The 27,170-nt window shown below is 41.9% G+C and overlaps 1 protein-coding gene across 1 annotated transcript in view; it reads left to right on the top strand.

Moving 5' to 3' along the window:
- The window catches only part of LOC124552333 (synaptic vesicle glycoprotein 2A-like), a 104,465-nt gene that overhangs the window by 61,006 nt on the left and 16,289 nt on the right, over window positions 1-27,170 (top strand). The window contains exons 7-9 of the mRNA XM_047126604.1: window positions 2,933-3,088; window positions 16,719-16,951; window positions 21,302-21,461. Of these exons, the coding sequence (XP_046982560.1) occupies window positions 2,933-3,088; window positions 16,719-16,951; window positions 21,302-21,461 (549 nt within the window). The remainder of the gene's footprint in view (window positions 1-2,932; window positions 3,089-16,718; window positions 16,952-21,301; window positions 21,462-27,170) is intronic.

Genomic DNA, 27,170 nt, shown 5'->3' with positions numbered 1-27,170 from the left:
CTCATAAGTCCAGACATTATGACCACCAGCTTAAAAGCAAGTTGGTCTACTTTTGGAACACAGTACGGCAGCATTTCTGCACAACATGGCTTTGACAAGTCCTCAGTGAGTTTTCAAAGGTATATGGTGTACAGGTGGTTTATGTAGCCTGCAGCTATCACTGTACCTTAGATTACTGCCACAGGTCCCATGGAAGCCCAGATGACTGCCTCCCCCTCCCCCCCATATCGTAATACTGCCCCCCACCAGCCTACAGTCATGGTACAGTGCATATTTCGAGCAGACATTCACTCAAATGATGCTGTATCCACACACGATCATCAACCTGGTGTAATGAGAAATGTGATTCGTCTAACCATGCAACACCTTTCCGTTGACCCACTGTCACCTGGTGAACGGGTGCGTACTCTACTTGTACTTGTTATTGTTGTCTTTGGATCAATGTGGGAACACTTGGAGGATGTTAGCTGTAGGGCCTTTATTCAGTCGTGTATGCTGAACAGAATGCTTGGAAACACTTGCTTCCATACCAGCTTTGTCATCAGATCTAGCACAGATCACTGCCTATCCTGCCTTACAGAGCTGACAAGCACCCACGTTCTGTGATGAGGTGTGGACTTTCGACACTTTGTCACTCATTCAGTGTTCTCTCGTCCTTTGAACACTTCCTGAAGGAGCTCACGACAGTAACGTGTGAACAGCCAACCAGCTACCCCATTTCTGAGATGCTATTCACATGCATCACAAAGTAACAATTTGCCCTCGGTCAAAGTTGCTTATGACAGTGAACTTCTATATATGCAAAGCTTCCATGTAGGTCTCTGCTTTGCTTCCAGGCTTTCCTTATCTTGCTGCATGCCAATGTCATTAGACAGCATTTAGTCTTTTGGTGGGTGGTGACCAATATGTTTTGGCTGATCAGTGTAAGTGGTTTCAGTGTCAATGGGTATCAAAGGTTCTTGGAATCCCAGAACATACAACAATTATCGTTTGTGTGAAATGTGTCTCTCCTATAGCCTCTTGAGTCCTGAGCACATATTAAATGTTCAAATTAGCCACATTTTCATTAACTGCTTTGTGTTACTTTTAGTTAATATCAAGTGACCCTCAAAACAGTTTTGAATACATAGTGAAATTTTTGTAGGTGGTATCATATATGATACCTCAGGACTAAATAGGATAATTATACACACAACTAAGCAGTTTCAAGTTGCTTTATTACAAACAATCAGTGATAAGCACTACACATATTGTTCACATTTGCTGTATATTTCAAGATAAATGAGATTACAAACATGGTATCAACACTTTCAACAAGTGTAAGTAAACACTTCACAATATTCCAGCAAAAGTTTTCTATGTAATCTGTCTGGTGAAAAGCAGTAGTTATTTTAATAACACTATTTTCTCAACCCATGCCTCCAGAATTCATTGCTTTGTTGAATTAGAGCAAGAGGCACAGTTTCCTCTTCTGATAAACTTTCTTCTCTTTAATCTCTTTCCATCAAAGCATCATCTTTATCATCAGATGCATCAAACTCTATCGGACTCTTCTGGATTAAGTCTTTTGACCAACTGGGTGATCTCTATTAGGTCAATCCTGAGAATAAAGTAGGAAAAAATTATAACCACAGGCCAGAAAGAGTTCATCTGCATACACACCAGAAAAAAAATATAACCTGGAGGTATCATAAACTGAGAAGCCAAAACATTATTACCACTACCCTCCACAATGTTGGATGCTGCCTGCTGGCACTGCAGGCATGTGACACGGTAAGAAACGTATGTAGGTGGAGCAGACATGCAAGGGGAATCACACTAGCAAAGATGTGGGCTGAAAATGGGAAAATCTGTTGATACAAGCACCTTTGACAAAGGACAGATTATTATTACGCAGAGCCTGTGAACAAACATCTCAAAAATGATGAAACTAGTCGAATGTTCATGTTCTACTGTTGTGAACATCTGCTTCAAGAGGTAGTAGAAGACAATGAAATTACCACTAGGCACTAAATGCTTGAATGTCCATGACTCTTGACAGAATGTGGGGTTCAGAAACTTGTCTGCTCTGTAAAGTAGCATCTCTGCCAAAAGAAAAGAGCACAATACTTGTGCACGCACAATGTTTTGGAGCACACCATTCATCATACTTGGTTGAAAATGGGGCTTCACAGCAGACCATCCCTATGTGTTCACACATTGAAATGATGACATTGTCAGTTAAAACTGCAGTGGGTACAGGACCATTGGGATTCGAACATCAATCAGAGGAAACGTATCGGCTGTTCAGATGAATCACATTTTTGCTACACTAGGTTGACAGTCATCTTCTCAAACACCATAATCTTGGTGAATGGCACCTCAAAATGTAGAATATGCCACAGACGCAGGCTGATGAGAGCAATGTTATGCGATGGGAGACATTCTCCTGCGCTCACGTGGGACCTGTGCCAGTAATCTAAGACACGCTGACAGCTGCAAACTACCTGCATCACTTCATGCTTGATGTCTTCCCCGATGGCTCTGTCATCTTTCAGCAGTATCACTGTTTGTATCTCAGAGCTAGAACCATGCTACAGTGGTTTGGTGAGGAGCATCATAATGAACTTGCGATGATATCTCAGTAACCAAATTCACCTGATGTGAATCCTATGGAATCCATTTGGGTCGCTATCGGGCACCCATCACAGAGTATACAAATCAACAGCACAGTATTTAGACAAATTACATCTAATGCCACTTTACTTCACAAACCTACCAACAAACTGTCAGATCCCTGGTATGCAGAATCAGTCATTTTTTGTTCCAAATACGGACAGATAAGCTAGTAAGCAGGGGTTTGTAATGCTTTGACCCATCAGTGTATATGATACCTTGGGACTGAAGATGATAGACAGCCACATTTTCTACAGCTGCTGTTTTCCATTTGCAGCTCTAATGGCTTCCTGCTGTGGCTGCCAGACCTGGTGACCCGCATGTCGCAGTACAACATGGCCTACCCTGGCCAGGAGACCACCGTCTGTGACGTCATCGCTATCCTCGCTGGACAGATGCCACCACCTGTTGACATTCAAACGAACTACTCCAGGTGAGTCTGATGCAAAGAAACCTGTCACTCAGTCATACATAAGAGTGAATTCTGTGGCTAGGAGCCCATAGAGTGATCATTCCAGAATAAGTGAGTCGAGCTCCATCACTGAAGAATGCTAGGACAAGTTTCACCAGAGTTTATAGTGACATCTCTTTCTTGTGATTGCCATTTTTGCAATGGCTGATTTTTGTGAGCAGAGTGTGGCAGTGAAATTCTGCTCTTTACTTGGAAAAGATGGAACAGAATCTCTTGAAGTGTTAAAACCTGTATACAAGGATGATGCTGTGGGGAAAACTCAAGGGTTTGAGTGGTTTTTCTGTTTCAAAAATGGTGAAATGTCAGTTGCACAAACCTCATTCTGGCCATCCTCCCACAGCCCCAACACATTAGAATGTTAAAAACAATCATGCAGTCATCAAAGAAGATTGACGATGGACCACTGAAGAAATTGTGCGGTGCATTGTGTCAGAAGATTTGTGAATGAAAACGCTGGCTGCCAAATTCGTGCCATGACTGCTGATTGCTAAACAGAAACAAGTTCGCATGTAAGGATGTTTTACTTCGAAAAATGAATCCCAAAATGATCCGAACTTTTCTTCAAAAATTAACAGATGCAATGAAACTTGGCACTGTGCTTATGATGCTGATCAAAGTAACAGTTGAGCCAGTGAAAGAGTACAGGTTAGCCTCGCTCAAAGAAAGCCCTTCAGGTGAAATCAAACATTAAGACAATGCTGATTTGTTGTTTTTTTATGTGAGAGGAATTGTCCATTTGGAATTTGTTCCACTGGGCTTTCTACAGCAGACAGTGGAAGTGGCTCAATTTGTGGAAGTCGGGTGCCTGGTTTTTCCTTCCTGACAATGCCCTGCTGACACAGTCCTGTCTGTATGACAATTCTTGATCAAAAATGGAATGGCCCCTGTTTCTCACCCCTACCCATACTCCCCTGACCTTGCCCCATGTGACTTTTTCCTTGTTTCCTAGAATGAAGAAAGACATGAAAGAGAAGTGTTTTGTTGATGTTGCTGAGGTGAAGAAAAAACTGATGAAGTCACTGTCAGGCATCATAAAAGATGAATTTAAACAATATTTTGTAAAAGGTGTACAACTTTGCTTCCACTGTTTGCCAATAGGTGGCGACAACGATAAGTAGCAGTCGAAAGAAACAGATCGCAGATGTCAGGCAGTTAGCTTGGGCCTCGGTCAACATAACCTCATTCAAACATTAGTCGATTTGTGTCTGCATCATAAAGTTGTTCTTGATTCAAAATGTTAGTTTATGAGCCTAATTCTTGTCATTTCCGGAAGATGTTAGTGTTTTGTTTCAATATGAAGAAAACAGCGTTGAGTCTCATCGAATGCTCTCAAGTACATATGGTAAGGATGCTATTAGTGAAAGAACATGTCGTGAGTGGTTTCAATGCTTCAAGAACGATAATTTTAACGTCATAGACTGGCATATTGGTGGAAGAGAGAATGATTTCAAAGATGCAGAATTGGAGACATTGCTGAACGAAGACTCACGTCAAACTCAAGAAGAATTGGCACGATTAGTGGGAGTGACACAGCAAACCATTTCAAAATGTCTCAAGGCTATTGGCATGATTCAGAAAGAAGGAACTTGGGTCCCCTATGAGCTGAAACCAAGAGATGTTGAATGGCGTTTGTGTGTTTATGAACGATTGCTTCAGAGGCAAAAACGGAACAGATTTCTGCATCGCATTGTGACTGGGGACAAAAAACAGGTTCATTACGATAACCCTAAATGCAAAAAATCATGGGGATATCTTGGCCATGCTTCCATGTCGACGGCCAAACCAAATATTCACGGCTCGAAGATCATCCTCTGCATTTGGTGGGACTAGATCGTCGTCGTGTACTATGAGGTGTTAAAACCAAGTGAAACAATCACAGGTGCTCATTATCAAATGCAAATAATGCATTTGAGCAGAGCATTAAAAGACAAATGGCCGCAATACAGCAAGAGGCACGATAAAGTGATTTTACAGCACGACAACGCTCAACCCTATGTTGCAAAAGAGGTCAAAATGTACTTGGAATCGTTAAAATGGGAAGTCCTACCCCACCCGCCGTATTCTCCAGACATTGCTTCCTCTGACTATCACCTGTTTAGATCAATGGCGCATATCCTGACTGACCAACGCTTCCGATCTCATGATGAAGACAAATTGGATTGATTCGTGGATCGCTTCAAAAGATGAACAATTTTTTCGACATGGGATTTGTATTCTGCCCAAAAGGTGGGAGAAAGTAGTGGCCAGCAATGGAAAATACTTTGAATGATACATGTGTAACCAATTTGTTTCATTAAAGCCTCAAATGTTGGGGAAAAAATGGCGGAAGCAAAGTTGTACACCTTGTAAAATGGAATAAAAGATTAGACATGCGCATTACTGCAAATGGAGAGTACTTTGAAGGGGGTTGAAGATGCTTAAAATGTGAATAAATAAGTTAAAAGAAATAAGTTTGGTTTCTTTTTGACTCCCTATAGAAGGGCCATAGCTGGCAACACAGAATCCTCCACTGCAAAGTTATTATCGAAGGATTAATGGTTGGACTGTCATCAGCTGGCAACAGTAATCTAGTTATGTAGTGGTCTTTCCCTTGTGTCCACACTGGTTAGATTATAAAATTTGGGTAAACCTGGAGAAATCTCCTCTGCTATTGTTCATGCCTACAAAACCTTGATTTGACATACCCTCCCCCCTGCCAGTGTTGCCTGAACACCAACGCCACCTAAGTTCTACCGCCTTAAGCCCTGAACACTGCATGAATATGTAAAACAGATCATAAATGAAAAGCACAACACTTTGTATATTCTATAGTAACAATGTATTTTGCTAAGCAGTTTTCTTGAGGGGGAAAAAGGTGTTACATATTGAGAATGAGATACAAACACATGGTAAATGTCCTCTTTGACAGTGCAGTAGTAATGTAATAAAAATGTTGAAGTTGGTTAGTAAATAAGTATAAAGGAAACAAACCAGAAAAATATTAACATGGAACCCTTATTAAACACTGCCTATATAACAATTAAAATTAAATTAACAGTAACAAAAAATAGAATTAGTACAAGACACAAGTACCGTACTCAAGAATAGCTTGAAGACATATTTCATGCAGAAGGTGTAAGAATTCCTCTTACTAGAATGAAATTTTCACTCTACAGTGGAGTGTGCGCTGATATGAAACTTCCTGGCAGATTAAAACTGTGTGCCGGACCGAGACTCGAACTCGGGACCTTTGCCTTTTGCAGGCAAACGCTCTACCAACTGAGTTACCCAAGCATGACTCACGCCCCTTCCTCACACTTTTAATTCTGCCAGTACCTCGCCTCCTACCTTCCAAACTTCACAGATGCTCTACTGCGAACCTTCGTTCTAGAAACATCCCCCCGGCCGTGGTTAAGTCATGTCTACGCAATATCCTTTCTTCCAGAAGTGCTAGTTCTGCAAGGTTCGCAGGAGAGCTTCTGTGAAGTTTGGAAGGTAGGAGACAAGGTACTGTTGGAATTAAAGCTGTGAGGATGGGATGTGAGTCGTGCTTGGGTAGCTCAGTTGGTAGAGCACTTGTCCGCAAAAGGCAAAATGTCCAGAGTTCGAGTCTCCGCCTGGCACACAGTTTTAATCTGCCAGGAAGTTTCAACTCCTCTTACTGTTTGGAAGATGAACATATAACACACTGAGGTGACAAAAGTCATGGGATACTTCCTAATATTGTGTCGGACCTCTATTTGCAGCAGCTCAATGTGGCATCGACTCAACAAGTTGTTGGAAGCCCCTGCAGAAAATTGAGCCAGGCTGCCTTTATAACCGTCCATAATTGAAAAAGTGTTACCAGTACATGATTTTCTGCACAAACTGAGCTCTTGATTATGTGCCATAAATGTTCAATGGGATTCATATTGGGTTATTTAGATGGTTAAATCATTTGGTGGAATTTTCCAGGATGTTCTTCAAACCAGTCATGAACAACTGTGGCCTGGTGATAGGGTACAATGTGATCCATAAAAATTTAATCATTGTTCGGGAACATGAAGTCCATGAATGGCTGCAAATGGTCTCCAAGTAGCCGAACACAAAAATTTCCGGTCAGTGAGCAATACAGTTGGACCAGGACCAGAGGACCCAGTCCATTCCACGTAAACACAACCCACACCATTATGGAATCGTCACCAGCTGGCACAGTGCCTTTTTGGCAACTTGGGTCCACGGCTTTGTGGAGCCTACAACACACTCAAAACCTAACGTCAGCTCTCATAAACTGAAATCAGGACTCCTCTCGCCAGGCCACTGGTTTCCAGGTGTACAGCTGCCAAATGATACAGTCACAAGCCCCAGGAGAGGTGATACAGGCAATGTCGTGCTGTTAGGTAAGGCAGTCATGTCGGACATTTGCTGCCATGCTCTGTTAATACCAAATTTTGCTGCACTGCTCTAAGGGACACATTCATCGTCATCCTACATTGATTTCTGCAGTTATTTCATGCAATATTGCTTGTCTGTTAGCACTGACAACTATATGCGAATACTGCCACTTTCAGTCATTGAGTGAAGACTGACAGCCAACTCTTGACACTATTTATGTATGAATATTGAATTCCCTAACCAATTCTGAAATGGAAAGTCCCATGTGTCTAGCTTCAACTACCACTCTTTGTTCAATGTTTTGTGCTAGCAGAAAAGCCAACATCGTGTTGCGAGTGGAGGCCGAAATGCACGCGTTTTAGCTCACGCGGGCTGGTGTGTGGAGGGAAGAACTATACTGACGTGAGGTCTGGAACGTAACAAGGAATGAGAATTCAGAAAGCGGACGTAATTAGTTTGATACTTAATTTAAATCCATTAATAATGAATGTCGCTCTTGACGGTACATGATTCACAATATTATCTGTTCAGATTACATTCTTGAAGATAGTAATTATAGTTAAGGAATATGGGGCCTTGCTAGGCCGTAGCAAATGATGTAGCTGAAGGCTATGCTGTACTGTCGTCTCTGCAAATGAGAGCGTATGTAGACAGTGAATCATCGCTAGCAAAGTCAGCTGTACAACTGGGGTGAGTGCTAGGGAGTCTCTAGACTAGACCTGCCGTGTGGCGGCGCTCGGTCTGTAATCACTGATAGTGGCGACATGCGGGTCCGACGTATACTAACGGACCGCAGCCAATTTAAAGGCTACCACCTCGCAGGTGTGGTGTCTGGCGGTGACACACACAATGTCTGGTAGTTTCCCTCAAGTGACCATAACCCCACTGGAAACCTTCTCACCTGAGTCACCCTCATACAAATGACACCTCCGCCAATGCACTGCCCTTTTGTACATTGTGTACTTGATACTACCACCATCTGTATACACTCCTGGAAATTGAAATAAGAACACCATGAATTCATTGTCCCAGGAAGGGGAAACTTTATTGACACATTCCTGGGGTCAGATACATCACATGATCACACTGACAGAACCACAGGCACATAGACACAGGCAACAGAGCATGCACAATGTCGGCACTAGTACAGTGTATATCCACCTTTCGCAGCAATGCAGGCTGCTATTCTCCCATGGAGACGATTGTAGAGATGCTGGATGTAGTCCTGTGGAACGGCTTGCCATGACATTTCCACCTGGCACCTCAGTTGGACCAGCGTTCGTGCTGGACGTGCAGACCGCGTGAGACGACGCTTCATCCAGTCCCAAACATGCTCAATGGGGGACAGATCCGGAGATCTTGCTGGCCAGGATAGTTGACTTACACCTTCTAGAGCACGTTGGGTGGCACGGGATACATGCGGACGTGCATTGTCCTGTTGGAACAGCAAGTTCCCTTGCCGGTCTAGGAATGGTAGAACAATGGGTTCGATGACGGTTTGGATGTACCGTGTACTATTCAGTGTCTCCTCAACGATCACCAGTGGTGTACGGCCAGTGTAGGAGATCGATCCCCACACCATGATGCCGGGTGTTGGCCCTGTGTGCCTCGGTCATATACAGTCCTGATTGTGGCGCTCACCTGCACAGCGCCAAACACGCATACGACCATCATTGGCACCAAGGCAGAAGCGACTCTCATCGCTGAAGACGACACGTCTCCATTCGTCCCTCCATTCACACCTGTCGCGACACCACTGGAGGCGGGCTGCACGATGTTGGGGCGTGAGCGGAAGACGGCCTAACGGTGTGCGGGACCGTAGGCCAGCTTCATGGAGACGGTTGCGAATGGTCCTCGCCGATACCCCAGGAGCAACAGTGTCCCTAATTTGCTGGGAAGTGGCGGTGCGGCCCCCTACGGCACTGCGTAGGATCCTACGGTCTTGGCGTGCATCCGTGCGTCGTTGCGGTCCGGTCCCAGGTCGACGGGCACGTGCACCTTCCGCCGACCACTGGCGACAACATCGATGTACTGTGGAGACCTCACGCCCCATGTGTTGAGCAATTCGGCGGTACGTCCACCTGGCCTCCCGCATACCCACTATACGCCCTCGCTCAAAGTCCGTCAACTGCACATACGGTTCACGTCCACGCTGTCTCGGCATGCTACCAGTGTTAAAGACTGCGATGGAGCTCCGTATGCCACGGCAAACTGGCTGACACTGACGGCGGCGGTGCACAAATGCTGCGCAGCTAGCGCCATTCGACGGCCAACACCGCGGTTCCTGGTGTGTCCGCTGTGCCGTGCGTGTGATCATTGCTTGTACAGCCCTCTCGCAGTGTCCGGAGCAAGTATGGTGGGTCTGACACACCGGTGTCAATGTGTTCTTTTTTCCATTTCCAGGAGTGTATTTGCACATTGCTATCCCACGACTTTTGTCACCTCAGTGTATGTGGATGTGTCTGCCAAATGTATTGTGAATAGAGATAGTAGTAAAAAAGTAATAAATGAAAACATTATGCCTGATGCTGCATTTTTAGTACGTAAATAGCAAAAATGTAGTAGGCAACAAAGTTTGTTTTTTCTTTCTTCATTTTGTGAGTTTTGTAAAGGTTTGGAATTATGTGTAAAGTTTGTTCGAAGATGGTAAGTGCTGTTACTCTCGAATACTGGATGAATATAGTCTGGGTAATTTGCACACCATGAGATACAGTGCCTTTAGACGTATACATAGTTTCCAGCAGTATTACTTGACTTATTGTGTTAATCCTTTAACATAAGATAGTACCTCTTAATGCTTAGATTATGACAGCATTTGGATACCAGTATACTTACTACTCTGCAACAACTTGCTCCGTCCATACCTGAGGATGTTCAAGCATCTTGGAGGGTATTAGGCGTAGTGTTACTGATCCGCTCTGTTCAGTTGCACTGAATTATGGCAAAGGTTGTCAAGAGATTCACTATTGCCATAGTTATCTACATCCAAGACGAACATAGAATGGAACTGTGCAAATGTTTCCAATAACATTTGATTACAAAATGATTATATAGTATTGATGTACATACAGTGTGTCTCACAAAGGGTTTACACTGTTCGAACTTTCATAACTTGAACAAAAATAATAAAGCTATGATTTTTTAAGTCCCATGATGGTCACATTTACGGAGCATAGAATTCACTCCTGCAACATGTTAAGGTACTTTAGACGTGTCACTTTTCCTTCAAAAAGGAAACACATTGATCTTCCGCAACATAGGAATTATCTATTGCACGGTACACACAGTTATGGTGGCTGAAAGTTCCATCCAGATAAAATGTTGGTTCATCAGACCAAACAATGACATCAGTCAACTGTTCACTATTGCAAGTCCAGTCACAAAATTTGAGGCACCTATACGGATCATCCTCATTCATCACAACTGGCGAATGTAGGATTTCCACTTTGCTTGCTTTAAAATGCAGTGAATACGTGATTTGCATACACATGTTTCACTTGCAGCTTGCTGTATGGATTTCTCTGGGCTTCTTGTGAAAGATTGTACCAGTGTGCCCACCCCTCTGTCATCTGCTACCGACTTCTTCGCGCCACACAATTCCTTCTTCAGATGACACACACTTCTTTCCCTCTCAAATGTATTGGGTAATTTCATTGTTGTTACATGTGATGGGTGTGAAGTAACAAGCTCTGCAAGACATCATCTCTGAACTTCTTTCAAATTTCCACATTTCCAATAACACTTTAAAATCCACTTTCTTTGCTCAAGGAAAAAGTTTCCAGCCATCTTTTTATTTACATGTAGTTACTGGCAACTGAAAATAACAAAAGGAAAAACAAATGAATGGCTGCACATACTACTTACGAGAGCACCATATAATCACAATCGGATCAGGTTATCACTAATAACTTCTCAGCCATTAAAGTTCAAACAGTATAAATCCATTCCTGGAACACTGTATGTAACTGTGTATGTTCTGTCTACAATACCTGTAAGTTTTGTTTGTGTGATGGCTGTATGGTTTGAAATGAATGCCAGTAAATGCAGTAAAAAAATTCAGTTCAGTCAATATCTAAATCTACGTAATTAGTCTGCTATTCACAATAAAGTGCCCGGCAGAGGGTTCAGTGAACCACTTTCAAGCTGTCTCTCTACCACTCCACTTTCGAACAGCATGCGGGAAAAACCAGCACTTAAATTTTTCTGTGCGAGCCCTGATTTCTCTGATTTTATCATGATGATCATTTCTCCCTATGTAGGTGGGTGCCAACAGAATGTTTTCGCAATCTGAGGAGAAAACTAGTGATTGAAATTTCATGGAAAGATCCTGTTGCAATGAAAAACGCCTTTGTTTTAATGATTGCCACTCCAATTCACATATCACGTCTTTGGCACTATCTCCCCTATTCTGCGATAATACAGAAAGAGCTGCCGTTCTTTGTACTTTTTCGATACCATCCGTCAGTCCCACCTCATGCAGATTCCACACCACACAGCAGTACTCCAGAATAAGGTGGAAAAGTGTGGTGTAAGCAGTCTCTTTAGTAAATCTGTTGCACCTTCTAAGTGTTCTGCCAATGAATTGCAGTTCTTGATTTGCTCTACCCACAACATTATCTATGTGATCATTTCAATTTAGGCTATTTGTAATTGTAATCTGTAATTATTTAGTTGATTTTACAACCTTCAGGTTTGTGTGACTTACCGCGTAATCAAAATTTAGTGGATTGCTTTCAGTATTCATGTGAGTAACTTCACACTTTCCTTTATTAAAGGTCAATTGCCACTTTTCACACCATACAGATATTTATCTAAATCATTTTACAATTCGTTTTGATTATCTGATTTCACAAGATGGTAAATGGTAGCACCATCTGGAAACAATCTAAGACAGCTACTTAGATTGTCTCTTATGTCATTAATATAGATCAGGAACAATAGAGGGCCTATAAACTTCCTCGGGGAACACCGGATATTACTTCTGTTTTACTCGATTGCTTTCCATCTGTTCCTGCGAACTGTTACCTTTCTGACAGGAAATCATGAATCCAGTCACACACCTGAGGCAATATTCCATAGGCATGCAGTTTGGTTACAAGACGCTTGTGAGGAACAGTGTTGAAAGCCTTCTGGAAATCTAAAAATATGGAATCAATTTTACATCCCCTGTCGATAGCACTCATTACTTCGTGAGTATAAAGAGCTAGTTGTGTTTTGCAAGAACAATATTTTCTGAATCCGTGCTGACTATATGTTAATAAATCATTTTCTTCAAGGTACTTAATAATGTTCGAATCAGTATTGTTTCAAACCCTACTGTATTAAATATTGAAAATCAAATTTTTGATGCCCCTGGGGGCCATCAAATAGGGTATCTGGAATTGGGACCAAGCACTGTGAATCAGGTTAGTAGTTTAGTAATAGAGATAAATACTGTTAGTTTGATGTAGAAGTCAAAAATGAATAAAATGTTGTCTTCTTGGTTTTTTCAACCTCTTTCTTCTGCAGTTGCAGATGTACAAGTTGTATAGATTAATTACCGTGTTACGCAAAAGCCTCTCTGAACACCATGTGACCACTGGTATAGGAACTAGGCCTAAGCACAATGAGAAACTCAGACAGGAGAGTACTGCAAATGTTAGAATAAGGAAAGGTTCTCATAAAAATATAATTAAAAATAATGTAAGTATATTTCATCAAAATATTGGGAGTTTAAAGAATAAAGTAGATGAGCTTCTGGTTTGTTTAGAAGATTTAGAAGCTGAGAATGAAATAGATATACTATGCCTGTCTGAGCATCACATTGTTACTGGTATGGATAAGGTAAATGTAAGTGGTTATAAGCTCTCTGCACATGTAATGAGAGAAAATATGGAGAAAGGAGGAGTTGCCATATATGTCAAAAGTTATCATTGTGCAAAAAGTATAGAAACAAAAAAGTTTTGTGTAGAGAAACATATAGAAGCATGTGCCTGTGAGCTTAAATTAAATAAAGGCACATTTATAATTGTAACTGTATATAGGTCCCCATCAGGAAATTTTCATCTATTTCTGAAAAATTTGGACTCCTTGTTGTGCTATCTGTCAGACACGGGGAAGCAAATTATTATTTGTGGGGACTTCAATGTAGATTCTCTGAAAGAGGGTAATAGGAAAAATGACCTTGAAGTATTACTCGGTTCTTTCAATTTGACACCCGTTATTGATTTTCCTACTCGGGTGGTAAAGGATAGCAGCTCACTGATAGATAACTTCTTTATAGACCAAGATAAGTTTAACCAGATAAATGCTCAGCCTGTTGAGAATGGTCTTTCTGATCATGGTGCACAGCTAGTTACAATATATGACATAGCTCCATTCAGCAATACTAAACAGTCCTCCAAAGTAGTACGTTCAGTCAACGATTTAACAATTGCAAATTTCAGGGAAAGCCTACAGCAGTTAGACTGGGATGAGGTGTACCGTGAACCTGATGCCAATTTAAAATATAATTTATTTCATGACATTTTTGTAAATGCATTTGAAAACTGCTTCCCCAAGAAAATAGTTAAATATACTCGTAAGAAACCTTGTAACAAACCATGGCTTACTAAGGGTATAAAAATATCTTGTAACCGGAAAAGGGAAATGTATCTGACAGCAAGAAAGAGTAGTGACCCAGAAACTATCAAAAATTATAAAAACTACTGTGTTATATTAAGAAAAGTTATTAAAAAATCCAGGAGTATGTGTATCATGTCTGAAATCAGCAACTCTGATAATAAAATTAAAACAATTTGGAATATTATTAAAAGAGAAACAGGTCAACCAAGAGCAGAGGAAGACAGTATTACCATCAAATTGAATGAAAACTTTACGAACAAAAAGTCAGAAGTTGAAAATATTTTTAATAATCATTTTCTAAATGTTGTGGATATAGTAGGATCCAGGTGTTCATTAGAAGATGCTAGGCTGTTAATGGAAGAGGCCATGCCTATGCAATTTGATACAATTGAAATCTCACCCACTTCTCCCTCTGAAATTAGGAAAATAATAAACTTGATTAAAAGCAAAAACTCACATGGAATTGATGGCATTTCCAGCAAAATACTAAAAGCTTGTTCTCAACAGATAAGTAAGATTCTCAGCCACCTGTGTAATAGCTCTCTGGAACAGGGCATTTTCCCTGATAGACTGAAATATGCTATTGTTATACCTTTGCATAAAAAGGGGGCTAGATCTGATGTCAACAATTACCGTCCAATCTCCCTTCTAACAGCTTTATCCAAAATTTTTGAGAAAGTTATGTATTCAAGAGTAGCTTCACATATCTGTAAAAATGAAGTACTAACAAAATGTCAGTTTGGTTTCCAGAAAGGTTTTTCAACAGAAAATGCCATATATGCTTTCACCAGTCAAATTTTGAATGATCTGAATAACCGAACACCACCCATTGGGATTTTTTGTGATCTCTCAAAGGCTTTTGATTGTGTAAATCATGAAATTCTGCTAGACAAGCTCAAGTATTGTGGCATGAGTGGGACAGTGCACAAATGGTTTAATTCGTACCTAACTGGAAGAGTGCAGAAAGTTGAAATAAGTAGTTCTCGTAACATGCAAAGATCAGCACATTCCTCAAACTGGGGAACTATCAAGAATGGGGTTCCACAAGGGTCAGTCTTGGGTCCTTTGTTGTTCTTATTATATATTAATGACTTGCCATTCTATATTCATGAAGAGGCAAAGTTAGTTCTCTTCGCTGATGATACAAGTATAGTAATCACACCTGAGAAACAAGAATTAACTGATGAAATTGTCAATACTGTCTTTCAGAAAATTACTAAGTGGTTCCTTGTAAACGGACTCTCACTGAATTTTGATAAGACACAGTACATACAGTTCCGTACAGTGAATGGTATGACGCCATTAATAAATATAGACCTTAATCAGAAGCATATAGCTAAGGTAGAATATTCCAAATTTTTAGGTATGTCCACTGATGAGAGATTAAATTGGAAGAAACACATTGATGATCTGCTGAAACGTTTGAGTTCAGCTACTTATGCAATAAGGGTCATTGCAAATTTTGGTGATAAACATCTTAGTAAATTAGCTTACTACGCTTATTTTCACTCACTGCTTTCATATGGCATCATATTTTGGGGTAATTCATCACTGAGGAATAAAGTATTTATTGCACAAAAGCGTGTAATCAGAATAATAGCTGGAGTCCACCCAAGATCATCCTGCAGACATTTATTTAAGGATCTAGGGATATTCACAGTAGCTTCTCAGTATATATACTCTCTTATGAAATTTGTTATTAACAACCAAACCCAATTCAAAAGTAATAGCAGTGTGCATAACTAAAATACTAGGAGAAAGGACGATCTTCACTATTCAAGATTAAATCTACCTTTGGCACAGAAAGGGGTGAATTATACTGGTCACTTACCAAATAGTATCAAAAGTTTGACAGATAACCAACAAGTATTTAAGAAGAAATTAAAAGAATTTCTGAATGACAGCTCCTTCTACTCCGTAGAGGAATTTTTAGATATAAATTAAGAACAAAAATTAAAAAAAATAAAAAAAATAAATAAATTAAAAAATAAAGAAAAACAAAAAAACACAAAAAAATAAAGTTGTTATATTAACTTAAGTATGTTGTTAAATTAACCTAATTATGTCATGTATTGGAAAATTCGACTCGTTCCACATCATTACGAAATATCGTAATCATGATCCATGGAACTAGTATTAATCTAATCTAATCTAATCTAATCTAATCTAATCTAATCTTTGTTGGTCATATTTCTTTCTTGTTTACTTCATTCTTGTTATTCTTGCACATGTATGTTTTGGGTATTTGACACACAGCATTTTTACTGCACTAAATATTTATGTTTCTGTGTTGAGAAAACCTACTGTCCTCTCGCCATTTCGTGTGAATAAAGCGAAACGCGTCTGGTCATAATAAGACTTTTGTTACAGTTGCAAAAGACGGTAATTAACCTATATGACTTGGATAAACACTATTTATCTTCCAACATAAAAATTTTATCAGCTGACATGCCCACCTGTTCTTTCACAATGGCAGCTACAAGGGTGGGTGGCAAGATTCGAATTCTGGTCCGGCCTACCAGTTTCAGTTTTCTATCAGCACACAAATCCATTCCAAAACAGGGCAGGTCATTTACTGAAGTGATGGGTCACCTGCCACAATATCAGAAAATGAATCAACTTCTTTTTCCTGCAGTGTTCTGAACACGACCGTCACAGAGCCGTGGACCGAGGAGGCCACCTGGATGGAAGCCACTGTCGCCAGTGGCCTTCTGTTGAACTCCAGCACGCCAATCATGGAGGCAGCATGCTCGGCATCCATCAGCAGTTCCAGCTTCCAGAACACTCTCATCATTGGTGTTGGCATGGCTGTCTCCTTTGCCTCCGTCACCCTGCTGCTCAGGGTCGTCTCCAAGAAGACCATCATCGGTGAGGGCAGTAGCGGCTTCACCGCTCCATCCAGACTGTCTGTCTGTTGCTAATATTTTGTGCCTCCAGAATAATGTCTCGAGCAAATATTGTTACAGTGTTATTGTTGTAGTAAGCTTCAGTGTTAAGACTAGTCTGATACAGCTCTCCGTGCTAGCTGACTGTTTGCAGACTTCTTCGTCCCTGCATACTCCCATCTGAACTGGCTTACTGTAATCAAGCACTGGACTCCCTCTTCATCTGTAACAAACAACATTTCCCTCAGTGGCCAAATTAAATATTTGTTGATGCCTTAGCATATGTCCTATGAACCAGTCCCTTCTTTTAATAAATCTGAACCGTAAAGAACTTTTTTCCTCTGACTCCATGCAGTATATTTTCATTACTTACTCTACAGAAAGTATCTCAGGTGGAATGGGCAATATTTGGGATAAGACAGGAACACTCATTTGAAGGAAAAAACTTCACATGGACACATGCCTTATCCTGAACGGTTTTTCAGGCAGAGCACATTTAATATACCATACTTTTGTTTTTCAGCTTGTGGCGTGTACGTACGAGAGTGGACGGGGCTTTTGTAGTATCACCTTTCGTCACTAGGAGCGCACATTGTGAAGTCAGTAAGCTGAGTACTGTCACTGAGGAGATCGGCAGAGTTTGTAGCGACAACTGTTTTGTGTGATTGTCATTTTTCCAATGGCTAATTTTGGCAAACAGTGTGCAGTGGTGAAATCCCGCTTTTTGCTTGGAAAAAGTGAAACACAATAAGTTTCCTTTAATTTACGTCTACGGTCACAAACTTTTTGTTAACAGATTACCGGTTTCGGTCTACAATGATCATCATCAGATCTGCAGCAAAAAATGGAAAAAAACATAAATACACTCACAGTTTGTCTACAACTTAAAAACAATAAAGAGACCATAATGAAAAGTACTACTGACATATATAGGCATTTGTGCACTTTAAGTATGAAGAGGCAGACCTGTTTTATAAAAACAAAGTCCTAATGTACTACAGCCATAGTGGCATCATCAAATGTTGAATGCAAAATCAGCACCAGCATCATCAAATATATATAAATAACATCATATGCACCAGTCATGTTGTCAGTAGCAGTCCTGTTCAAAACAAGCTGCCGCACAGTAGCCAAAAGATGTTTGTGTTGTAAGTTCACCAGATGTCACTAATGTCGGCATACACTAGTTTTCAGTGATTAATTGAGCAGCATAAAATAAAGGGGGATACAATAGTTGAAGTGTGTAGTGAGCTTATAATGTATAAAAGGCAATACAGTAATAAAAAGCGATGAAATAGAATACAACAAAAGTCAGATTGTTAAAAAGAGGAAGAGTTAAGAGACAGTAGTTGGCATATGCTCAAGTGCCAATGTTCTAGATAATGGCATAAGTAATAGACACCTTTGATTGTGCACAGAATAATATTTAAAAAAAACTATAAAACAAATCACTAAAGAAGCCACAATGAAAGAAAACATAGTGCTGGACATAATCAGCGCCCTCTGTTAGTGCTAATGCCAGAATTAAACATAGGCGAGATCTCAGTGCAGACGTATGGGTTAGGAAGGAGGAATCTTTTGGAGTGGCTTTGAGATAGTATGTAGAGGATGAGGAGGTGCAGTGAATGACGTGTTGGTTTAGTTGTGCTAACAATCCAGTATTGGAGAGGAGGCAGAAGGAGGCAGTTGGTTTATTTTCGTCTTCAGGTTTGAGATATTTATAAACAGCAAAGTAGTTTGAGCTCTTTGAGGAAAGAGGGGTAGACAAAGAAAGTGGGAAAGGTGTATTGAGTATGGAAGGTGAGGAGGTGTGTGTGGTTTTCTAGGTTTTTAAGGTGCGGTAAAATTTAGGGGATGGAATGTACACTCCTGGAAATGGAAAAAAGAACACATTGACACCGGTGTGTCAGACCCACCATACTTGCTCCGGACACTGCGAGAGGGCTGTACAAGCAATGAGCACACGCACGGCACAGCGGACACACCAGGAACCGCGGTGTTGGTCGTCGAATGGCGCTAGCTGCGCAGCATTTGTGCACCGCCGCCGTCAGTGTCAGCCAGTTTGCCGTGGCATACGGAGCTCCATCGCAGTCTTTAACACTGGTAGCATGCCGCGACAGCGTGGATGTGAACCGTATGTGCAGTTGACGGACTTTGAGCGAGGGCGTATAGTGGGCATGCGGGAGGCCGGGTGGACGTACCGCCGAATTGCTCAACACGTGGGGCGTGAGGTCTCCACAGTACATCGATGTTGTCGCCAGTGGTCGGCGGAAGGTGCACGTGCCCGTCGACCTGGGACCGGACCGCAGCGACGCACGGATGCACGCCAAGACCGTAGGATCCTACGCAGTGCCGTAGGGGACCGCACCGCCACTTCCCAGCAAATTAGGGACACTGTTGCTCCTGGGGTATCGGCGAGGACCATTCGCAACCGTCTCCATGAAGCTGGGCTACGGTCCCGCACACTGTTAGGCCGTCTTCCGCCCACGCCCCAACATCGTGCAGCCCGCCTCCAGTGGTGTCGCGACAGGCGCGAATGGAGGGACGAATGGAGACGTGTCGTCTTCAGCGATGAGAGTCGCTTCTGCCTTGGTGCCAATGATGGTCGTATGCGTGTTTGGCGCCGTGCAGGTGAGCGCCACAATCAGGACTGCATACGACCGAGGCACACAGGGCCAACACCCGGCATCATGGTGTGGGGAGTGATCTCCTACACTGGCCGTACACCACTGGTGATCATCGAGGGGACACTGAATAGTGCACGGTACATCCAAACCGTCATCGAACCCATCGTTCTACCATTCCTAGACCGGCAAGGGAACTTGCTGTTGCAACAGGACAATGCACGTCCGCATGTATCCCATGCCACCCAACGTGCTCTAGAAGGTGTAAGTCAACTATCCTGGCCAGCAAGATCTCCGGATCTGTCCCCCATTGAGCATGTTTGGGACTGGATGAAGCGTCGTCTCACGCGGTCTGCACGTCCAGCACGAACGCTGGTCCAACTGAGGTGCCAGGTGGAAATGTCATGGCAAGCCGTTCCACAGGACTACATCCAGCATCTCTACGATCGTCTCCATGGGAGAATAGCAGCCTGCATTGCTGCGAAAGGTGGATATACACTGTACTAGTGCCGACATTGTGCATGCTCTGTTGCCTGTGTCTATGTGCCTGTGGTTCTGTCAGTGTGATCATGTGATGTATCTGACCCCAGGAATGTGTCAATAAAGTTTCCCCTTCCTGGGACAATGAATTCATGGTGTTCTTATTTCAATTTCCAGGAGTGTACATTGGAAAAGGTGAGGATGGGTTCGTACAGGGCTTTTGTGCATGTAGAGGATACTGGAAGGATGTACTCTTCATAGTGGTTGTAGTCTATTTTGGGGTCTTTGTTGAGTGGTTTATAGAAGGGATTTCAGATTATTGTGGTTGGTCCAAGGCATTTTAGTGTGTTAGTAAGATGGATGAGATGGTTATGGATGGTGAGGTAGCAGGTAATAATTGCCATTGTTGTAGCCTGAGTTTTTGCCAGAACTTTACCACCACTGACCACTCCTTTTTGGATAGGGACTTTATGCTACATTGCTCCTTGGTGCCATCCATCCACCTCTTGATGAGCATGCTTCCAACTGCTGTAAACACCAAAATAATGAACTGGTCTGGGAGGCCCAATACTGTAGCTTGTGTTGTATTGTGTTGCAGATGTGCACCTAGGAGTGTCTGCAGCATGCCATGTTTCTGCGATATGGATCCAGATGGAGCTGCAGATACTGTTGCTGCCCATGTGGTTCCCATTGCTGATGTTACTGTTGGCCACTCACAAATAGTGAACTAGTTTGGAATATCCTGTGTTGTAACTTGTGTTGCATTGTATCAGTGTGCCCGGAGACATCGAGAGCATGCAGGGTGTCTATGATGTGAAGGCAGACAGAGCTGTTTGCTGTCCATGCACCTCCTGCTGCTAGTGTTCCATTTGTTACTGCCCACACAGTTGACCAACTTGGGACTTCCTATGTTGTGGCTTATATTGCTCCGAAGCAGTGTGCCTGGGGGGCTGTCTGGGGCATGCAAGGTTTCTCAGACAGGCATGGAGGTCCTGTTGCTCCCCATGTGCCTCCCACTCCTGGTGTTCCAGTTTGGGATATCCCATGTTGTAACTCGGGTTGTGTTGTAGTGGTGTGCCTGGAGGTGTCTAGAGCATGCGGGGTGTCTGTGATATCATCACAGACAGAGCTGTAGGTCCTGGCCCTGTCTGTGCACCTCCCACTGCCGATGACACAGCTGCAAACTTTCAGACAGTTGACTAGTTTTGGATGTCCCATCTGTGTTGCAGCGGTGTGCCTGGCGGTGTCCGGTGCGTGCGGGGTGTCCATGATCTGGGCCCAGACGGAGCTGCAGATCTTGCTGCTGCCCATGGCCTTCATCGTGCTCTCCGGCATGTGCATTGCGGTCGTCAACAGCGTCGTCGTCGACATCTTCCCCACCTACCTCAGGTGCGAGTTGTTTTCCGTCCCTGGATATTGCCTCCTCACAGTGGACTGGCAACTGCTGTAGACTATTGTTCTGTGTTTTCAGCAGCTCTCATCAATGTGGCATCATCTGACTTACTTTGTTATTGCTATGTCATCTGAATCTCAGTTTGCAGACTTGATTCTTTACTTCTATGCAAACAGCAGATGAAAATGGTGTTACCATTGTATAACTTCATCTATTAATAATGGAATTTTGATGATACGGAGTATTATCTCAGAGGTGCAATTGCCCTCATGAATTTGTTACAAATATAGGGCTACTATAAATGATTCATTCATTTTCAGAGCTCTATATTTTCCTAAGTATTACAGGGTGAGGCACGAAATGTGTTACCAATTGTTTCTTTCACAATTTATGATGCGCATTAGATATCCCACTGGGATCTCTACAGCAGTACCAGCAGAGCTTGGAAAAACAAATGAGTTACGAAATGACGTGTAATTCACGATACTGCCGCTAGGAGACTAGTAAGTAGCAATGGCTGACAATGGAAGACTGACGACACAGCAACGATTGGCTGTTGTGTTACTTTTTCATGAAACGAAAAGCCTTGTCGTGACTCAGAGGCATTTTCGCCAACAGTTTAACACACAATGGGTCCCTTGCAAGAAGACCATCCACAGGTTGTTTGATAAATTTGTACAGGAAGGAACAGTATTGGAATCAAAGCGACCTAGGCCTAAGCCTGTTTGTTCACCGGAGAATATTGAAGCTATATGAGTCGCTGTACAGAGAAGTCCCGGGAAATTGTGTAGAAAGGCAGCAGTGCAACTGGGAATATCCAGATGCTCCGTTCAACGCATTCTTAAAAGTGACCTCCATATGTACCCATACAAGATGACCTGTGCACAGAAACTCACTGAAGAACACAAGCAGCAGAGACTACTGTTTGCTCAGAGGGCGGAGGATAGGGAAGAAACTCTCAACGTTTGGTTTTCAGACAAGGTGCATTTTCATTTAGAAGGTGTGGTTAACAAACAAAATGTACACTTTTGGGCCACTGAAAACCCACAAGTGCTTCATGAACAACATTATTATGCTCTGAGGATTACAGCATGGGCAGCAATTTCCAGTCACGGACTTATTGGGCCATTTTTCTTTGAAGAAACTGTGAACAGCAAGCGTTATTTGAGCATGCTTCGCAATATCTTCATTCCACAGCTTCTTGCTACTGCCTTGCCCTTCAACACGCAGTGGTTCATGCAAGATGGAGCAAGGCCACATACTGCAAACACTGTCTTGGAGTTTTTACACGAGCATTTTGACATGCGGATCATTTCGCTCAGGTTTCCAGGTCGCTTCAATGACAGACAAAATTGGCCCCCCAATAGTCCAGAACTCAATCCATGTTCTTTTTTCTTTGGGGGTACCTAAAGGAAAAAATTTTCTCGAAACGTCCACGTGATTTAATTGAGCTCAGAAGACTTATTCTTCAAGCATGCAGTGAAATTACGGAAGACGTGCCGTAGGGTAATCACTAACTTCAGTGTTCGTTTGAAGGAAGTTAGGAAACAAAATGGTGGACATATTGAGCATGTGCTGAGTTAGAACAAATCTCCATGGATGGCTCTTCATTGTAGTATATGTTCCTTTCAGATCATATTGGCGATAAAGTTTATATTCAAAAACAAAATGGTAACACATTTCGTGCGCCACCCTATATGTGTACAAATATGATTGATGCATGAGTAGAACTGTAAACTCATAAAGTTTGCATTTTGCACTCTACAAATGTTCTACGAGTTCCCCTTTGGTACAAGACATGTGTCTGAGCGGTAATAAAATTAGTTCCATACCTTTTGTAGCAACATATTGTCAGTGGGCGTCAAAGCAGCATTGATGGATTGTCTGAGTTGTTAGAGCATTCATCGCAGTAGGGATATGTAAACAAGGTTCTTAGACCAGTATTACACTGTCATATTTCTTTGTTAAAGTCGATATGTCAAATATTTATGTCAAAGAAATTTGATACTGCAATAGGAAACTTTGCCCCACCTTGCCTTTCTTCAAAGAAATATTATCAAATGTAAGGCCTGGCTGTAGATTTCATCATAAAGATCATTCACTTTCTGTTCACTGCAGTGTGAAATGTAATCACTTGGAATGGTGGCATCACTACAGCTACTTGATGTCTGTAGTGTGTCTGTAAACATGGCTGCAAAGTTTAGTTGGTGTGTTCCTTTGAGGGTGGGTGAGGGGGAACGAGCAAGGGGCACGGTGCATGCTATTAATCATGTGCTGGTGGGTTGTGCTGCAGGTGACTGCAAATCCACAATCATAGCTAGTAGCCATCAACCTCTACATCAGGAAACATCAAAGCAGCTTTTCAGCAAGCCAGAACAGAGGACAACATACATTAAAATTTTTAAAAAAAAATCTTAGCTCTCCATTGCATGGTTATTTCTGACACCTAGAGCACGTCACATCATATAACTGTTTAGGGGTAGTATTGGCAAGTGATATGAATAGGTGAAATCAGAAGCAATGATGATGGATGGAGAACTTAAGTACAGTGGGAGGGTTCTGGGAAAATGTGGTGCATTTGTACAGGAAATCATGAGAGAAAACACCAGTGTGACCAATTATAGAGAGAGTACTACTTCAGTGTTTGGCTCGCTTATCAAGCATGGATGGCAACAGACATCGAATAAATTCAGAGACACATTGGCTCTACATTTGCACCTGCATCTACTTCTTGGATCGTAAGTAGTCAGTATGTGTAAGAGAGGCTCAGGGCAGTTGAATGGGAAAAACAGCTACTGTAAACATTCAGATTATTGGTTTCAAAATATAAACTGCTGTCTTGAGATTACAGTAATCCATAAATGGTCACATAGTCCACAAAAATTATCATATATGAAGAGGACAGTTAATATGCTGAAACTGGCAATGTGAATTTTTACAGTAATTAGAGGTGATCTTGAAATAAAGTTATTGTCTGAACACTGAAAGGTCCCATACCCCAGTCTGACAATATACTATCAGTTCGTGTCAGATGGGAATCTTCGGATGAAAGGCATTGTTGTATTTTTGAAGCCCATTCGGGAAAATGTAGGGAAACAGGCTGTGCATAAATCCTACTTTCTCCACAGTACACGTTGTGTAGGGATTGTGGAAATAATATGAAAGGCCACGGGGAGTTTACAAAGATATGCAGAACATCATTTGTTCCTCACTCAGTACGTGAGTAGAACAGGACAGAAAATCACTAACAGTGGCACGAGACACTCTCCGCAACACACATTGGCTTGAGTGGTATGTATGTGGATGTGGATGTGGATTTGGATGTGGATGTTGAAGTAGGTCATTCCAATAAAGATTTATTTTTAACCCTTTTGTGGTTAACTGTTTGAGTGCCATTGTTTTCTGCTTGAAGTCACCATTTTATTGTGATTATTGTGTCTTCCATGTACAGGGCTATTACAAATGATTGAAGCGATTTCATAAATTCACTGTAGCTCCGTTCATTGACATATGGTCACGACACACTACAGATACGTAGAAAAACTCATAAAGTTTTGTTCGGCTGAAGCCGAACTTCAGGTTTCTGCCACCAGAGCGCTCGAGAGTGCAGTGAGACAAAATGGCGACAGGAGACAAGAAAGCGTATGTCGTGCTTGAAATGCACTCACATCAGTCAGTCATAACAGTGCAACGACACTTCAGGACGAAGTTCAACAAAGATCCACCAACTGCTAACTCCATTCGGCGATGGTACACGCAGTTTAAAGCTTCTGGATGCCTCTGTAAGGGGAAATCAATGGGTCGGCCTGCAGTGAGCGAAGAAACGGTTGAATGCGTGCCGGCAAATTTCACACGTAGCCCGCAGAAGTCGACGAATAAAGCAAGCAGGGAGCTAAACGTACCACAGCCGACGGTTTGGAAAATCTTACGGAAAAGGCTAAAGCAGAAGCCTTACCGTTTTGAACTCATTGATGGGGACATGCTGCGCCGAGTGTGAGAGGAACTTGATTATCGACTTGATGTCTGCCGAATCACTAAAGGGGCACATATCGAACATTTGTGAATGCCTAAAAAAACTTTTTGAGTTTTTGTATGTGTGTGCAAAGCATTGTGAAAGTATCTCAAATAATAAAGTTATTGTAGAGCTGTGAAATCGCTTCAATCATTTGTAATAACCCTGTATTTGTCGATCAAACAATCCACAGGTGTACTGTCAGTACATAGTGATGCTATGAACTGGCTGTTCACCTGTGGACTCTTTTATCACCATTTTATTATTATTTCTTTTGTTAGAATACCAGAACTTTTAGCATGAAACTGCTTATGCTGTTGCAAGATATACACCTAACAATACAATGAATGTAGTGCATTGTAGCAGTCACTTGCAGTGTTCAAAGCAACAGTCGGCACAGAGATTGTGCTGTGTGATTGTAGCAGATTGTGACATGTGGCTTTTTTTATAGGACCCATATTGAGGAGACCATTGCATGTCTAAAATTATTGTAATGTAAATTTCAGTTAGTACTACAGCTTTCATGAGTGGTTTCAAAATGAAACCATTGGGGTGGTATATAGTTTTGATACAAAATTTATTAAATTTCAGGCCCATTTTTGCTTCTTATTCAGGACTGTAAAGTGTTTCAGGCATGATGAGTGTGTGAAAGTTTTGAGATGTGGGATTGTGTCTAGGAACAATGCAAATTTGCTTTCAAATATATCACATGAAATGATGGGTGGTTGAAACCTGTATGGCCTAGTAATTCCAAAGTGAAACCACCTCCTTTAAACAATTGAATGTTTTCTTTTTTGCCAATGACTTCTTGGATCATTGTTTACTATGATGATAAAGGTTAATTATGTGAATTTTGTTTTAATTGGTTAAAACTCATTTTATGAGGTCGAAAACTTTCTTCTTTGATGACCAGTATTACACTTTCACTACTACAAACTTTTTAGTTGACCAATTATTAAGACCAGGGTGGTGGGACAAATGTGTCTTGTAAATCAACTAGGTCCACATTTTTATTTCAACCGCAGAGTTTCAAAGCTGAATTTTTGTTTGTAGAGGGACTTTGTCAGGATGGCAAATGTAGAAAAAGCATGACACATCAGTACCAAAAATACATTCATTTTCTGGAAAATAAAAAGCATAAAACATCATTTTGAAATTTTCAACATCAAACTTGAAGTTGCTGATGCGGAGTATGTGTTAACAAGGCTAAACATCAAATGTCACCAGTTCCTATTCACCTCGCCTCCCCCTTCCTCTCCCCTAACCCTCCCCCTCTCTCTTGCCACCCCCCCCCCCCACCCCCCACCCCATGACATTAACATAATACCCATTGTGTCTATGTACAGAATAAATTCTGCAAGTGTGAGCAAGAATGTTTGTGTAACGCATATCTGAGGCAGACCATGGGAACCACCTCAGTATACATACAGTGGGATGTGGGAAATGGCATAAAAACTGCATCCAGGCTAGCCTGCACACCAACCCCTTGTCCACTGGGCAGATTTGGTCCAGGATCAGCATACCTCCCCTTCCCAGAAGTAGTTGCATTAACATGCGCTACTCGGGGAAGGTTTTGAAAATGCCTTTGACAGATGTGTACCAATGTTTTTATATTCTATGAATTTTGCTAGGTTATGTACATCCCGTGATCCTCTCAGAGGTGTGGGTGTAATTAATTAGCGATGTATCACAT

This window comes from Schistocerca americana, chromosome 10, assembly GCF_021461395.2.
Source record: "Schistocerca americana isolate TAMUIC-IGC-003095 chromosome 10, iqSchAmer2.1, whole genome shotgun sequence".
Lineage (NCBI taxonomy): Eukaryota > Metazoa > Arthropoda > Insecta > Orthoptera > Acrididae > Schistocerca > Schistocerca americana.
Note: the sequence above shows the minus strand (reverse complement) of the source record. Positions and strands in the feature narration are given on the sequence as shown.